A 16,044-nucleotide genomic window follows, 5' to 3' on the forward strand; every position below is an offset into this window, starting at 1 on the left:
AGGTTAACGACGGTCAGGACGGGTCATTCTACTGGGTTAACGACGGTCAGGACGTGTTCATTAGGTTAACGACGGTCAGGACGGGTCCATTAGGTTAACGACGGTCACGTTTGAGGCGTGGTTTGGAAGTGTCTGATGAACCTGAGAAGTTAGTTACCTTGACTGAGGGGTTGGTTTAATGAAGGTCATGTTTAGTTGATCCATCAGACCTAGTAAATATTGGGTGGAAGTGTCTGATGAACCTGAGAAGTTAGTTAGCTTGACTGAGGGGTTGGTTTAATTAAGGTCGTGTTTAGTTGATCCACCAGACCTAGTAAATATTGGGTGGAAGTGTCCTGAGAAGTTGGTTACCTTGACTGAGTGGTTGTGGAAGTCTGTCACTATGATCTCATTGTTGTTGTTGACGGCTGCAAAATGAGGACCTGGTCGGAAGAGAGGAGGAGAAGAGGAGGAGAGGAGGAGAGGAGGAGAAAGGAGGAGAAGAGGAGAAAGGAGGAGAAGAGGAGGAGAAAGGAGGAGAAGAGGAGGAGAAAGGAGGAGGAGAGGAGAAAGGAGGAGAAGAGGAGGAGAAAGGAGGAGGAGAGGAGGAGGTAGGAGGAGAAGAGGAGGAAAAAGGAGGAGAAAGGTGGAGGAGAGAGGAGAAAGGAGGAGGAGAGGAGGAGAAGAGGAGAAGAAGAGGAGAAAGGAGAAGAGGAGAAAGGAGGAGAAGAGGAGGAGAAAGGAGGAGAAGAGGAGGAGAAAGGAGGAGAAGAGGAGGAGAAAGGAGGAGAAGAGGAGAAAGGAGGAGGAGAGAGGGAGGAGGAGAAAGTGGAGGAGGAGAGGGGGAGGAGTAGGAGAAGGAGAAAGGAGGAGGAGAGAGGAGAGGAGTGATGGAAGTACCATGAAGCCTTCATCATCATCATCACTATCATCAGCATCATTTTCATCATCCACATCAACTCACCTGCGAACTGTTTGTCTCCGTTGCCGCGGCTACCAAACTTAGTAACGAGCTTGCCGGTTGGCTGGAAGATGAAGACGGTGCATGCCTTGTTGTCCACAACGATTACGTGACCGTTCTGATCCACGGACACGCCCTTCGGTCCCATCAGCCTACCAGAGCCCAGCTTGGCCTGACAGACAGATAACACAACCAATCAGAGGACAGCTTGGCCTGACAGACAGATAACACAACCAATCAGAGGACAGCTTGGCCTGACAGATCAGAAAATAGAATAGTCCCCTGTATGTTCCCTGTATGTCCCCTGTATGTCCCCTATATGTCCCCTGTATGTTCCCTGTATGTCCCCTGTATGCTCACCTTGTATTTGCCCTCGCTGGAGAAGATGCTGACCCACTTGTTGTCGTAGTCGGCGATGATGATGTCACCGTTGGGGTGAACGGCCACACCCGTTGGTCGTTGGAGTTGACCTGGCGACCGGCCCCTCACCCCAAAACGACTCTTAAACTCGCCGTCATTAGAGAAGATCTGTCCGATGGGACACACACACACACACACACACACACACACACACACACACACACACACACACACACACACACACACACACACACACACACACACACACAAAGAATCAAACCATCAAAATTCTGCCACTGTGTGTGTGTGTGTGTGTGTGTGTGTGTTTATTTACCTGAACACACTGGTTATTGCTGTCTGCTATTAGAATCCTGCCATTGGAGGACGTCGACACACCCTGCAGGTTAGTGAACTCTCCTTTATTCTTCCCCTTGGTACCTGAAGCACAGACACACCTTATTGGGGCGGCAGGGTAGCCTAGTGGTTAGAGTGTAGAGGCGGCAGGGTAGCCTAGTGGTTAGAGTGTAGAGGCGGCAGGGCAGCCTAGTGGTTAGAGTGTAGAGGAGGCAGGGTAGCCTAGTGGTTAGAGTGTAGAGGAGGTAGGGTAGCCTAGTGGTTAGAGTGTAGAGGAGGTAGGGTAGCCTAGTGGTTAGAGTGTAGAGGAGGTAGGGTAGCCTAGTGGTTAGAGTGTAGAGGAGGTAGGGTAGCCTAGTGGTTAGAGTGTAGAGGCGGCAGGGTAGCCTAGTGGTTAGAGTGTAGAGGAGGTAGGGTAGCCTAGTGGTTAGAGCGTAGAGGAGGTAGGGTAGCCTAGTGGTTAGAGTGTAGAGGAGGTAGGGTAGCCTAGTGGTTAGAGTGTAGAGGAGGTAGGGTAGCCTAGTGGTTAGAGTGTAGAGGCGGCAGGGTAGCCTAGTGGTTAGAGTGTAGAGGAGGCAGGGCAGCCTAGTGGTTAGAGTGTAGAGGAGGCAGGGTAGCCTAGTGGTTAGAGTGTAGAGGAGGTAGGGTAGCCTAGTGGTTAGAGTGTAGAGGAGGTAGGGTAGCCTAGTGGTTAGAGTGTAGAGGAGGTAGGGTAGCCTAGTGGTTAGAGTGTAGAGGAGGTAGGGTAGCCTAGTGGTTAGAGTGTAGAGGCGGCAGGGTAGCCTAGTGGTTAGAGTGTAGAGGAGGTAGGGTAGCCTAGTGGTTAGAGCGTAGAGGAGGTAGGGTAGCCTAGTGGTTAGAGTGTAGAGGAGGTAGGGTAGCCTAGTGGTTAGAGTGTAGAGGAGGTAGGGTAGCCTAGTGGTTAGAGTGTAGAGGAGGTAGGGTAGCCTAGTGGTTAGAGTGTAGAGGCGGTAGGGTAGCCTAGTGGTTAGAGTGTAGAGGCGGCAGGGTAGCCTAGTGGTTAGAGTGTAGAGGAGGTAGGGTAGCCTAGTGGTTAGAGTGTAGAGGAGGCAGGGTAGCCTAGTGGTTAGAGTGTAGAGGAGGTAAGGTAGCCTAGTGGTTAGAGTGTAGAGGCGGCAGGGTAGCCTAGTGGTTAGAGTGTAGAGGAGGTAGGGTAGCCTAGTGGTTAGAGTGTAGAGGCGGCAGGGTAGCCTAGTGGTTAGAGTGTAGAGGAGGTAGGGTAGCCTAGTGGTTAGAGTGTAGAGGAGGCAGGGTAGCCTAGTGGTTAGAGTGTAGAGGAGGTAAGGTAGCCTAGTGGTTAGAGTGTAGAGGCGGCAGGGTAGCCTAGTGGTTAGAGTGTAGAGGAGGCAGGGTAGCCTAGTGGTTAGAGTGTAGAGGAGGTAAGGTAGCCTAGTGGTTAGAGTGTAGAGGCGGCAGGGCAGCCTAGTGGTTAGAGTGTAGAGGCGGCAGGGCAGCCTAGTGGTTAGAGTGTAGAGGCGGCAGGGTAGCCTAGTGGTTAGAGTGTAGAGGTGGCAGGTAGCCTAGTGGTTAGAGCGTAGAGGCGGCAGGGTAGCCTAGTGGTTAGAGTGTAGAGGCGGCAGGGTAGCCTAGTGGTTAGAGTGTAGAGGTGGCAGGGTAGCCTAGTGGTTAGAGTGTAGAGGCGGCAGGGCAGCCTAGTGGTTAGAGTGTAGAGGCGGCAGGGTAGCCTAGTGGTTAGAGTGTAGAGGCGGCAGGGTAGCCTAGTGGTTAGAGCGTAGAGGCGGCAGGGCAGCCTAGTGGTTAGAGCGTTGGACTAGTAACCGGAAGGTTGCAAGTTCAAATCCCCGAGCTGACAAGGTACAAATCTGTCGTCCTGCCCCTGAACAGGCAGTTAACCCACCGTTCCTAGGCCGCCATTGAAAATAAGAATTTGTTCTTAACTGACTTGCCTAGTTAAATAAAGGTTAAAAAAATAAATAATAATGGACAAACTAGAGGCAGAGAGAGAATGAGAATGCGAAGAAGGGAGAGAGAGTGGGTGATAGAGAGAAAATAAGTTAATAAATAAAAATGTCGATCTCTCTCACCGATCCTGAAGATGAGGTCATCTTCGATGGGGTTCTCTTTGCGTCTGGGTGTCCCCAGGGCACTGCCTGTCCTCCTGGACCCCTTCTTCTTACTCCCGGACCCAGGGGACTTTCCTCTCCGCTTAGCCCCCTCAGAGGAGCCTGTAGACGGGGTGGCGGTGGCCGCCAGAGAGGTGGCTGTGGTGTTGGGGGGAGACACCTCGAAGAGACATTTAACATGAACGGTAGACAGTAAGACACAGTGAGTTACAAAATTCTGAGTCCTAAAAATAATGACAATCTTTCCATCTCTCTCTCTCTTTCTCTCTCTCTCTCTCTCTCTCTCTCTCTCTCTCTCTCTGTCTATCTCTCTCTCTCTCTGTCTCTCTCTCTCTGTCTCTCTCTCTCTCTCTCTCTCTCTCTCTGTCTCTCTCTCTCTCTCTCTGTCTCTCTCTCTTCTCTCTCTGTCTCTCTGTCTCTCTGTCTCTCTCTCTCTCTGTCTCTCTCTCTGTCTCTCTCTCTCTCTCTCTCTCTCTGTCTCTCTCTCTCTCTCTCTCTCTCTCTCTCTCTCTGTCTCTCTCTCTGTCTCTCTCTCTGTCTCTTTACCTCAGGGTCTGGGGACCTGGTAACTCTGAGTCTGAAGGGACTTCCTTTGATGTGCTGGTCATAGAGCCGGAGAGCCAATGAGAACTCCCCTTCCTTGTTTACAGTGTAAACAAAATCATATGTCCCGTTCTTGTGGTCGAGTATCTCCCCGTCCGCCACGCTGCCATCTGGAGTACACACCTGGATGGAGATATAACAACTCTATTTATCCACATAGGACAATTAGTTTAGCGTAACGTAGCATGGCTTATCATAGCATAGCGTACATTAGCTTAGCTTAGCATAGCATGGTATACATTAGCTTAGTTTAGCATAGCATACATTAGCTTAGTTTAGCATAGCGTAGCATACTTTAGCTTAGCTTCTTGTATCATAGTTTAGCTTAACGTGTGTGTGTGTGTGTGTGTGTGTGTGTGTGTGTGTGTGTGTGTGTGTGTGTGTGTGTGTGTGTGTGTGTGTGTGTGTGTGTGTGTGTGTGTGTGTGTGTGTGTTGGTCCCCCACCTCAGCAGACAGGATGGCGTTGCCGGTCCTGCAGTGTCCCCCGGCCTTGTCTCTGGTCGTTATGGTTACGCAGGCTGGGAGACCCACGATGCACTGCTCCAGCCCCACACCCGACGCCTCACTCTGGCTCGCCACCGCGCTGGGGACGAAAATCGGATTTCATGTATATTAATTGTCTGTCTGTCTGTCTGTCTGTCTGTCTGTCTGTCTGTCTGTCTGTCTGTCTGTGTTGACTCTTTCCACATTTTGTTACGTTACAGCCTAAAAGGGATTACATTTTTTTTCATCAATACCCCATAATGACAAAGAAAAAACAGATTTCTAGACATATTTGCACAAAAATAACAAGAAAACAATTACATTTATCACATTTGCATAAGTATTCAGACCCTTTACTCAGTACTTTGTTGAAGCACCTTTGGCAGCGATTACAGCCTTGAGTCTTCTTGGGTATGAATCTACAAGCTTGGCACACCTGTATTTGGGGAGTTTCTCCCCTTCTTCTCTGCAGATCCTCTCAAGCTCTGTCAGGTTGGATGGGGAGCGTCGCTGCACAGATATTTTCAGGTCTCTCAAGAGACGTTTGATCGGCTTCAAGTCCAGGCTCTGGCTGGGCCACTCAAGGACATTCAGAGTTCTACCGAAGCCACTCCTGCATTGTCTTGGCTGTGTGCTTAGGGTTGTTGTCCTGTTGGAAGGCGAACCTTCGCCCCAGTCTGAAGTCCTGAGCGCTCAGGAGCAGGTTTTCATCAAGGATCTCTCTGTACTTTGCTCCATTCATCTTTCACCTTACAGTGAAACGCTGACTTACAAGCCCCTAACCAACAGGTGTAGACCTTACAGTGAAACGCAGACTTACAAGCCCCTAACCAACAGGTGTAGACCTTACAGTGAAACGCTGACTTACAAGCCCCTAACCAACAGGTGTAGACCTTACAGTGAAACGCTGACTTACAAGCCCCTAACCAACAGGTGTAGACCTTACAGTGAAACGCTGACTTACAAGCCCCTAACCAACAGGTGTAGACCTTACAGTGAAACGCTGACTTACAAGCCCCTAACCAACAGGTGTAGACCTTACAGTGAAACGCTGACTTACAAGCCCCTAACCAACAGGTGTAGACCTTACAGTGAAACGCTGACTTACAAGCCCTAACCAACAGGTGTAGACCTTACAGTGAAACGCTGACTTACAAGCCCTAACCAACAGGTGTAGACCTTACAGTGAAACGCTGACTTACAAGCCCCTAACCAACAGGTGTAGACCTTACAGTGAAACGCTGACTTACAAGCCCTAACCAACAGGTGTAGACCTTACAGTGAAACGCTGACTTACAAGCCCCTAACCAACAGGTGTAGACCTTACAGTGAAAAGCTGACTTACAAGCCCCTAACCAACAATGCAGTTTCAAAGAAAATACCCCCCCAAAAAGTAAGAATTAAGAAAAACAAATAATTAAAGAGCAGCAGTAAATAACACTAGTGAGGCTATATACAGGGTGTTACGGTACAGAGTCAATGTGGAGGCTATATACAGGGTGTTACGGTACAGAGTCAATGTGGAGGCTATATACAGGGTGTTATGGTACAGAGTCAATGTGGAGGCTATATACAGGGGGTACCGGTACAGAGTCAATGTGGAGGCTATATACAGGGTGTTATGGTACAGAGTCAATGTGGAGGCTATATACAGGGTATTACGGTACAGAGTCAATGTGGAGGCTATATACAGGGGGTACCGGTACAGAGTCAATGTGAAGCTATATACAAGGTATTACGGTACAGAGTCAATGTGGAGGCTATATACAGGGTATTACGGTACAGAGTCAATGTGGAGGCTATATACAGGGAGTACCGGTACAGAGTCAGTGTGGAGGCTATATACAGGGGGTACCGGTACAGAGTCAATGTGGAGGCTATATACAGGGTATTACGGTACAGAGTCAATGTGGAGGCTATATACAGGGTATTACGGTACAGAGTCAATGTGGAGGCTATATACAGGGTATTACGGTACAGAGTCAATGTGGAGGCTATATACAGGGGGTATCGGTACAGAGTCAATGTGGAGGCTATATACAGGGTGTTACGGTACAGAGTCAATGTGGAGTCTATATACAGGGTGTACCAGTACAGAGTCAATGTGGAGGCTATATACAGGGGGGTACCGGTACAGAGTCAATGTGGAGGCTATATACAGGGGGTATCGGTACAGAGTCAATGTGGAGGCTATATACAGGGAGTACCGGTACAGAGTCAATGTGGAAGCTATATACAGGGTATTACGGTACAGAGTCAATGTGGAGGCTATATACAGGGTATTACGGTACAGAGTCAATGTGGAGACTATATACAGGGAGTACCGGTACAGAGTCAATGTGGAGGCTATATACAGGGGGTACCGGTACAGAGTCAATGTGGAGGCTATATACAGGGTATTACGGTACAGAGTCAATGTGGAGGCTATATACAGGGTATTACGGTACAGAGTCAATGTGGAGGCTATATACAGGGGGTATCGGTACAGAGTCAATGTGGAGGCTATATACAGGGGGTATCGGTACAGAGTCAATGTGGAGGCTATATACAGGGGGTATCGGTACAGAGTCAATGTGGAGGCGATATACAGGGGGTACCGGTACAGAGTCAATGTGGAGGCTATATACAGGGGGTACCGGTACAGAGTCAATGTGGAGGCTATATACAGGGTATTACGGTACAGAGTCAATGTGGAGGCTATATACAGGGTATTACGGTACAGAGTCAATGTGGAGGCTATATACAGGGTATTACGGTACAGAGTCAATGTGGAGGCTATATACAGGGGGTATCGGTACAGAGTCAATGTGGAGGCTATATACAGGGTGTTACGGTACAGAGTCAATGTGGAGGCGATATACAGGGGGTACCGGTACAGAGTCAATGTGGAGGCTATATACAGGGGGTACCGGTACAGAGTCAATGTGGAGGCTATATACAGGGTATTACGGTACAGAGTCAATGTGGAGGCTATATACAGGGTATTACGGTACAGAGTCAATGTGGAGGCTATATACAGGGTATTACGGTACAGAGTCAATGTGGAGGCTATATACAGGGGGTATCGGTACAGAGTCAATGTGGAGGCTATATACAGGGTGTTACGGTACAGAGTCAATGTGGAGTCTATATACAGGGTGTACCAGTACAGAGTCAATGTGGAGGCTATATACAGGCGGGTACCGGTACAGAGTCAATGTGGAGGCTATATACAGGGAGTACCGGTACAGAGTCAATGTGGAGGCTATATACAGGGTATTACGGTACAGAGTCAATGTGGAGGCTATATACAGGGTATTACGGTACAGAGTCAATGTGGAAGCTATATACAGGGGGTATCGGTACAGAGTCAATGTGGAGGCTATATACAGGGGGGTACCGGTACAGAGTCAATGTGGAGGCTATATACAGGGGGTATCGGTACAGAGTCAATGTGGAGGCTATATACAGGGGGTATCGGTACAGAGTCAATGTGGAGGCGATATACAGGGGGTACCGGTACAGAGTCAATGTGGAGGCTATATACAGGGGGTATCGGTACAGAGTCAATGTGGAGGCTATATACAGGGGGTGTCGGTACAGAGTCAATGTGGAGGCTATATACAGGGGGTATCGGTACAGAGTCAATGTGGAGGCTATATACAGGGGGTATCGGTACAGAGTCAATGTGGAGGCTATATACAGGGGGTATCGGTACAGAGTCAATGTGGAGGCTATATACAGGGTATTACGGTACAGAGTCAATGTGGAGGCTATATACAGGGGGTATCGGTACAGAGTCAATGTGGAGGCTATATACAGGGGTTTACCGGTACAGAGTCAATGTGGAGGCTATATACAGGGGGTATCGGTACAGAGTCAATGTGGAGGCTATATACAGGGGGTATCGGTACAGAGTCAATGTGGAGGCTATATACAGGGGGTACCGGTACAGAGTCAATGTGGAGGCTATATACAGGGGGTATCGGTACAGAGTCAATGTGGAGGCTATATACAGGGGGTATCGGTACAGAGTCAATGTGGAGGCGATATACAGGGGGTACCGGTACAGAGTCAATGTGGAGGCTATATATAGGGTATTACGGTACAGAGTCAATGTGGAGGCTATATACAGGGGGTACCGGTACAGATTCAATGTGGAGGCTATATACAGGGGGTACCGGTACAGAGTCAATGTGGAGGCTATATACAGGGTGTTATGGTACAGAGTCAATGTGGAGGCTATATACAGGGTATTACGGTACAGAGTCAATGTGGAGGCTATATACAGGGGGTACCGGTACAGAGTCAATGTGAAGCTATATACAGGGTATTACGGTACAGAGTCAATGTGGAGGCTATATACAGGGAGTACCGGTACAGAGTCAATGTGGAGGCTATATACAGTGGGTACCGGTACAGAGTCAATGTGGAGGCTATATACAGGGTATTACGGTACAGAGTCAATGTGGAGGCTATATACAGGGTATTACGGTACAGAGTCAATGTGGAGGCTATATACAGGGAGTACCGGTACAGAGTCAGTGTGGAGGCTATATACAGGGGGTACCGGTACAGAGTCAATGTGGAGGCTATATACAGGGTATTACGGTACAGAGTCAATGTGGAGGCTATATACAGGGTATTACGGTACAGAGTCAATGTGGAGGCTATATACAGGGTATTACGGTACAGAGTCAATGTGGAGGCTATATACAGGGGGTATCGGTACAGAGTCAATGTGGAGGCTATATACAGGGTGTTACGGTACAGAGTCAATGTGGAGTCTATATACAGGGTGTACCAGTACAGAGTCAATGTGGAGGCTATATACAGGGGGTACCGGTACAGAGTCAATGTGGAGGCTATATACAGGGGGTATCGGTACAGAGTCAATGTGGAGGCTATATACAGGGAGTACCGGTACAGAGTCAATGTGGAGGCTATATACAGGGTATTACGGTACAGAGTCAATGTGGAGGCTATATACAGGGTATTACGGTACAGAGCCAATGTGGAGACTATATACAGGGAGTACCGGTACAGAGTCAATGTGGAGGCTATATACAGGGTATTACGGTACAGAGTCAATGTGGAGGCTATATACAGGGTATTACGGTACAGAGTCAATGTGGAGGCTATATACAGGGTATTACGGTACAGAGTCAATGTGGAGGCTATATACAGGGGGTATCGGTACAGAGTCAATGTGGAGGCTATATACAGGGGGTACCGGTACAGAGTCAATGTGGAGGCTATATACAGGGGGTATCGGTACAGAGTCAATGTGGAGGCTATATACAGGGTATTACGGTACAGAGTCAATGTGGAGGCTATATACAGGGGGTACCGGTACAGAGTCAATGTGGAGGCTATATACAGGGGTTTACCGGTACAGAGTCAATGTGGAGGCTATATACAGGGGGTGTCGGTACAGAGTCAATGTGGAGGCTATATACAGGGGGTATCGGTACAGAGTCAATGTGGAGGCTATATACAGGGGGTATCGGTACAGTCAATGTGGAGGCTATATACAGGGTATTACGGTACAGAGTCAATGTGGAGGCTATATACAGGGGGTACCGGTACAGAGTCAATGTGGAGACTATATACAGTGGGCACCGGTACAGAGTCAATGTGGAGGCTATATACAGGGGGTACCGGTACAGAGTCAATGTGGAGGCTATATACAGGGGGTACCAGTACAGAGTCAATGTGGAGGCTATATACAGGGGGGTACCGGTACAGAGTCAATGTGGAGGCTATATACAGGGGGTATCGGTACAGAGTCAATGTGGAGGCTATATACAGGGGGTATCGGTACAGAGTCAATGTGGAGGCGATATACAGGGGGTACCGGTACAGAGTCAATGTGGAGGCTATATACAGGGTATTACGGTACAGAGTCAATGTGGAGGCTATATACAGGGGGTACCGGTACAGAGTCAATGTGGAGGCTATATACAGGGGGTACCGGTACAGAGTCAATGTGGAGGCTATATATAGGGTGTTATGGTACAGAGTCAATGTGGAGGCTATATACAGGGTATTACGGTACAGAGTCAATGTGGAGGCTATATACAGGGTATTACGGTACAGAGTCAATGTGGAGGCTATATACAGGGTATTACGGTACAGAGTCAATGTGGAGGCTATATACAGGGGGTATCGGTACAGAGTCAATGTGGAGGCTATATACAGGGTGTTACGGTACAGAGTCAATGTGGAGTCTATATACAGGGTGTACCAGTACAGAGTCAATGTGGAGGCTATATACAGGGGGGTACCGGTACAGAGTCAATGTGGAGGCTATATACAGGGGGTATCGGTACAGAGTCAATGTGGAGGCTATATACAGGGAGTACCGGTACAGAGTCAATGTGGAGGCTATATACAGGGTATTACGGTACAGAGTCAATGTGGAGGCTATATACAGGGTATTACGGTACAGAGTCAATGTGGAGACTATATACAGGGAGTACCGGTACAGAGTAAATGTGGAGGCTATATACAGGGTATTACGGTACAGAGTCAATGTGGAGGCTATATACAGGGTATTACGGTACAGAGTCAATGTGGAGGCTATATACAGGGTATTACGGTACAGAGTCAATGTGGAGGCTATATACAGGGGGTATCGGTACAGAGTCAATGTGGAGGCTATATACAGGGGGGTACCGGTACAGAGTCAATGTGGAGGCTATATACAGGGGGTATCGGTACAGAGTCAATGTGGAGGCTATATACAGGGTATTACGGTACAGAGTCAATGTGGAGGCTATATACAGGGGGTACCGGTACAGAGTCAATGTGGAGGCTATATACAGGGGTTTACCGGTACAGAGTCAATGTGGAGGCTATATACAGGGGGTGTCGGTACAGAGTCAATGTGGAGGCTATATACAGGGGGTATCGGTACAGAGTCAATGTGGAGGCTATATACAGGGGGTATCGGTACAGAGTCAATGTGGAGGCTATATACAGGGTATTACGGTACAGAGTCAATGTGGAGGCTATATACAGGGGGTACCGGTACAGAGTCAATGTGGAGACTATATACAGTGGGCACCGGTACAGAGTCAATGTGGAGGCTTTATACAGGGTATTACGGTACAGAGTCAATGTGCGGTTAGTCGAGGTAATATATGTACATGTAGGTAGAGTTATTAAAGTGACATAGATGATAACAGAGAGTAGCAGCAGCAGTGTGTGGGGGGAAATGCAAATAGTCTGGGTAGCCATTTGATTAGCTGTTCAGGAGTCTTATGGCTTGGTGGTAGAAGCTGTGTAGAAGTCTCTTGGACCTAGACATGGCATACCGGTGTGGAAGCAGAGAGAACAGCTTATGATTAGGAAATCTTTGATAGTTTTTTAGGGCCTTCTCCTGACACCGCCTGGTATAGAGGTCCTGGATGGCAGGGAACTTGGCCCGGTGATGTACTGGCCCGTACGTATTGCCCTCTGTAGAGCCTTGCGGTCGGAGGCCGAGCAGTTGCCACACCAGGCAGTGATGCAACCCGTCAGGGTGCTCTCGATGGTGCAGCTGTTCGACCGTTTGAGGATCTGAGGATCCCATGCCAAATATTTTCATTCTCCTGAGGAGGAGTAGGTTTTGTTTGTCTTCACGACAGTCTTTGTATAATTTGCCCATGTTAGTTTGTTGGTGATGTGGACGCCAAGGAACAAGAGGCTCTCAACATGCTCCACTACAGCCGCGTCGATGAGAATGGGGACGTGCTCGGTCTTCCTTTTCCACAATCATCTCCTTTGTCTTGATCACGTTGAGGGAGAGGTTGTTGTCCTTGCACCACACGGTCAGGTCTCTGACCTCCTCCATATAGGCTATAGTCTATAGCAAGGGTAGTCTAGTGGTTAGAGCGTTGGACTAGTAACTGGAAGGTTGCAAGTTCAAACCCCCGAGCTGACAAGGTACAAATCTGTCGTTCTGCCCCTGAACAGGGAGTTAACCCACTGTTCTTAGGCCGTCATTGAAAATAAGACTTTGTTCTTAACTGACTTGCCTAGTTAAATAAAGGTAAAATAAATAAAAATCTCATCATTGTTGGGGATCAGGCCTGTGTCATCAGCAAACTTAATGATGGTGTTGAAGTCATGCCTGACTGTACAGTCATGAGTAAACAGGGAGTACAGGAGGGGAATGAGCACGGGCCCCTGACCCGTGCTGAGGATCAGCGTGGCGGATGTGTTGTTACCTACCTTTACCACCTGGGGGCGGCCCGTCACGAAGTCCATTTGCAGAGGGAGGTTTTTAGTCCCAGGGTTCTTAGCTTAGTGATGATTATTAAGGGCACTACGGTGTTGAACGCTGAGCTGTAGTCAATGAACAGCATTCTCACATAGGTGTTCCTTTTGTCCAGGTGGGAAAGGGCAGGGTGGAGTGCAATAGAGATTGCATAATCTGTGGATGGGAGTGGGTCTAGGGTTTCTGGGATAATGGTGTTGATTTGAACCATGACAAACCTTTGAAAGCACTTCATGGCTACAGACGTGAATGCTACGAGTTTGGTAGTCATTTAGGCAGGTTACCTTAGTGTACAGATCTAGAATCAGCTTCTCCTCTCCCTATCCTAACCATAAACATTAGTGGGGAAATGCAAAACTGACCCAAGATCAGTGTCTAGGGGCAACGTCACTGCCCATCTTTCCCAATCGTTTCAAGGTTTCAGGGTTCTCTACCTGTTCTCTGCTTCCCTCTAGTGGTTGATAGCGTTGTGAACAGGATGGTTTGTGAAAAAAACATGCATGCACGCTTAAACACACACAGCGGACACACAAAGTATTAAATCAATGCTTTATTAATTATCCTGGGCACAGGGACTATGGTGGTCTGCTTGAAACATGTTGGTATTACAGGCTCATCCAGCACAGGTTGAAAATGTCAGTGAAGACACTTGCCAGTTGGTCAGTGCATGCTCAGAGTACATGTCCTGGTAATCCGTCTGGCCCTGCGGCCTTGAGAATGTTGACCTGTTTAAAAGGTCTTACTCACACTGGCTGCAGAGAGCGTGATGACACAGTCGCCCAGAACAACTGGTGCTCTCATGCATGTTTCAGTGTTACTTGCCTTGAAGCCAGTATAGAAGTTAATTAGCTCGTCTGGTAGGCTCGTGTCACTTAGTTCTGTATTGACGCTTTGCCTGTTTGTTGGTTCATCGGAGGGAATAGTGGGATTTCTTATAAGCTTCCGGGAGTCCCGCACCTTGATGGACTCATGGACTGAAAGTCTTCAGGTGTCTTTTGGAAAACTCCAAGCTGGCTGTCATGTGCCTTTTACTGAGGAGTGGCTTCCGTCTGGCCACTCAACCATAAAGCCTGATTGGTGGAGTGCTGCAGAAATGTTTCCTATCTCCACTCTGGAGCTCTGTCAGAGTGACCATCGCGTTCTTGGTCACCTCCCAGACCAAGGCCCTTCTCTCCCGTTCGCTCTTGTTGGCCGGGTGGCCAGCTCTAGGAAGAGTCTTGGTGGTTCCAAACGTCTCCCATTAAAGACTGATGGAGGCCAATGTGTTCTTGGGGACCTTCAATGCTGCAGAAATGTTTTGGTACCCTTCCCCAGATCTGTGTCTCAACACAATCCCGTCTCTGAGCTCTACGGACAATTCCTTCCACCTCATGGCTTGGTTTCGCTCTGACATGCACTGTCAACTGTTGGACCTTATATAGACAGGTGTGTGCCTTTCCAAATCATGTCCAATCAATTGAATTTACCACAGGTGGACTCCAATCAAGTTGTAGAAATCTCAAGGATGATCAATGGAAACAGGATGCACCTGAGCTCAATTTAGAGTCTCAGAGCAAAGATGTTATAGCAATTTTTTTTTTTACCTTTTATTTAACTAGGCAAGTCAGTCAAGAACAAATTCTTATTTTCAATGACGGCCTAGGAACAGTGGGTTAACTGCCTGTTCAGGGGCAGAACAACAGATTTGTACCTTGTCAGCTCAGGGGTTTGAACTTGCAACCTTCCAGTTACTAGTCCAACGCTCTAACCACTAGGCTACCCTGCCACCCCAGGGTAGCCAATAATATTTTTGCAAAACCTGTTTTAGCTTTGTCGTTATGGGATATTGTGTGTAAATTGATTAAATATTTGTATATATATATATATATATATATATATACACGACTGTAACGTAACAAAATGTGGAAAACCTCTAGGGGTCTGAATACTTTCCAAATGCACCGTATGTACCTGGTAGTGACAATTGTCCCGAGGTTGTGGATCAACTTCCTCAGTCGCTCTGCCTCCATCACTAAGTCCAGTTGATCATTCTCCTCAGCCTGGAATGGTAACCCTACCAGAAATATACTTATTAAAAATTATAGTACTACCAGAAATATACTTATTAAAAATTATAGTACTACCAGAAATATACTTATTAAAAATTATAGTACTACCAGAAATATACTACATTAGCCTGTCTGTGACCCACAGGGACAGCTGTGACTACATTAGCCTGTCTGTGACCCACAGAGACAGCTGTGACTACATTAGCCTGTCTGTGACCCACAGGGACAGCTATGACTACATTAGCCTGTCTGTGACCCACAGGGACAGCTGTGACTACATTAGCCTGTCTGTGACCCACGGGGACAGCTGTTACCACACTGGCCTGGATAGGTTGTTTGTTAATGCAATATTGGCTAAGAAACCAGTTTGATTGGTTCTCTCAAACGTGTCTGTGGGTGTTTGACTGAGAAAGACACAGCCAACCAGTAATAGAACCCTCCTCTTCGTTATCAACGTCAAAGAGCCATTCCAGACTCTGAAGTCAGGAGGGCCTTTGAGAGTTTGGTGTTAGCCAGAATCATTTCACGTGTCATAGAACGGAACATGTTAGAATTTCCAAACCTTGGCTGGCCAGCTCCCCCAGCCTCTCCCCAAGGCCTCTCTCAGCCTGCAGGCTCGCGGCGTTGGCCTTCCCGCTCAGGGCCTCCTCTGTCTGGGTACAGGTGTCAGCGATACCCCTGTGGCCCTGGAGCAGGGTGTCCAGCTGGGCCTGCAGAACCTAGGGAGGGAAGGAGGGAGGCAGAGAGAGATGTGAAGAGTTGAAACACAGAGAGAACGGAAGAGGAAGACACTTTTGTCTATCCTTCCTTCCCCCTTTCTCTCTCTCTCTCTCTCTCTCTCTCTCTCTCTCTCTCTGTGTCTCACTCTCTCTTTCTCTCTCTCTGTCTCTCTGTCTCTCTCTCTCTCT

At 48.2% G+C, this 16,044-nt stretch overlaps 1 protein-coding gene across 1 annotated transcript in view; it reads right to left on the minus strand.

The window, feature by feature from the left end:
• The window catches only part of trim2b (tripartite motif containing 2b), a 46,035-nt gene that overhangs the window by 25,508 nt on the left and 4,483 nt on the right, over positions 1-16,044 (minus strand). The window contains exons 4-12 of the mRNA XM_064940857.1: positions 15,699-15,855; positions 15,039-15,141; positions 4,808-4,946; positions 4,306-4,485; positions 3,721-3,919; positions 1,635-1,738; positions 1,301-1,468; positions 944-1,112; positions 352-422 (exon numbers count right to left, since the gene is read on the minus strand). Of these exons, the coding sequence (XP_064796929.1) occupies positions 352-422; positions 944-1,112; positions 1,301-1,468; positions 1,635-1,738; positions 3,721-3,919; positions 4,306-4,485; positions 4,808-4,946; positions 15,039-15,141; positions 15,699-15,855 (1,290 nt within the window). The remainder of the gene's footprint in view (positions 1-351; positions 423-943; positions 1,113-1,300; positions 1,469-1,634; positions 1,739-3,720; positions 3,920-4,305; positions 4,486-4,807; positions 4,947-15,038; positions 15,142-15,698; positions 15,856-16,044) is intronic.

Source organism: Oncorhynchus masou, chromosome 27 (assembly GCF_036934945.1).
Source record: "Oncorhynchus masou masou isolate Uvic2021 chromosome 27, UVic_Omas_1.1, whole genome shotgun sequence".
Classification (NCBI taxonomy): domain Eukaryota; kingdom Metazoa; phylum Chordata; class Actinopteri; order Salmoniformes; family Salmonidae; genus Oncorhynchus; species Oncorhynchus masou.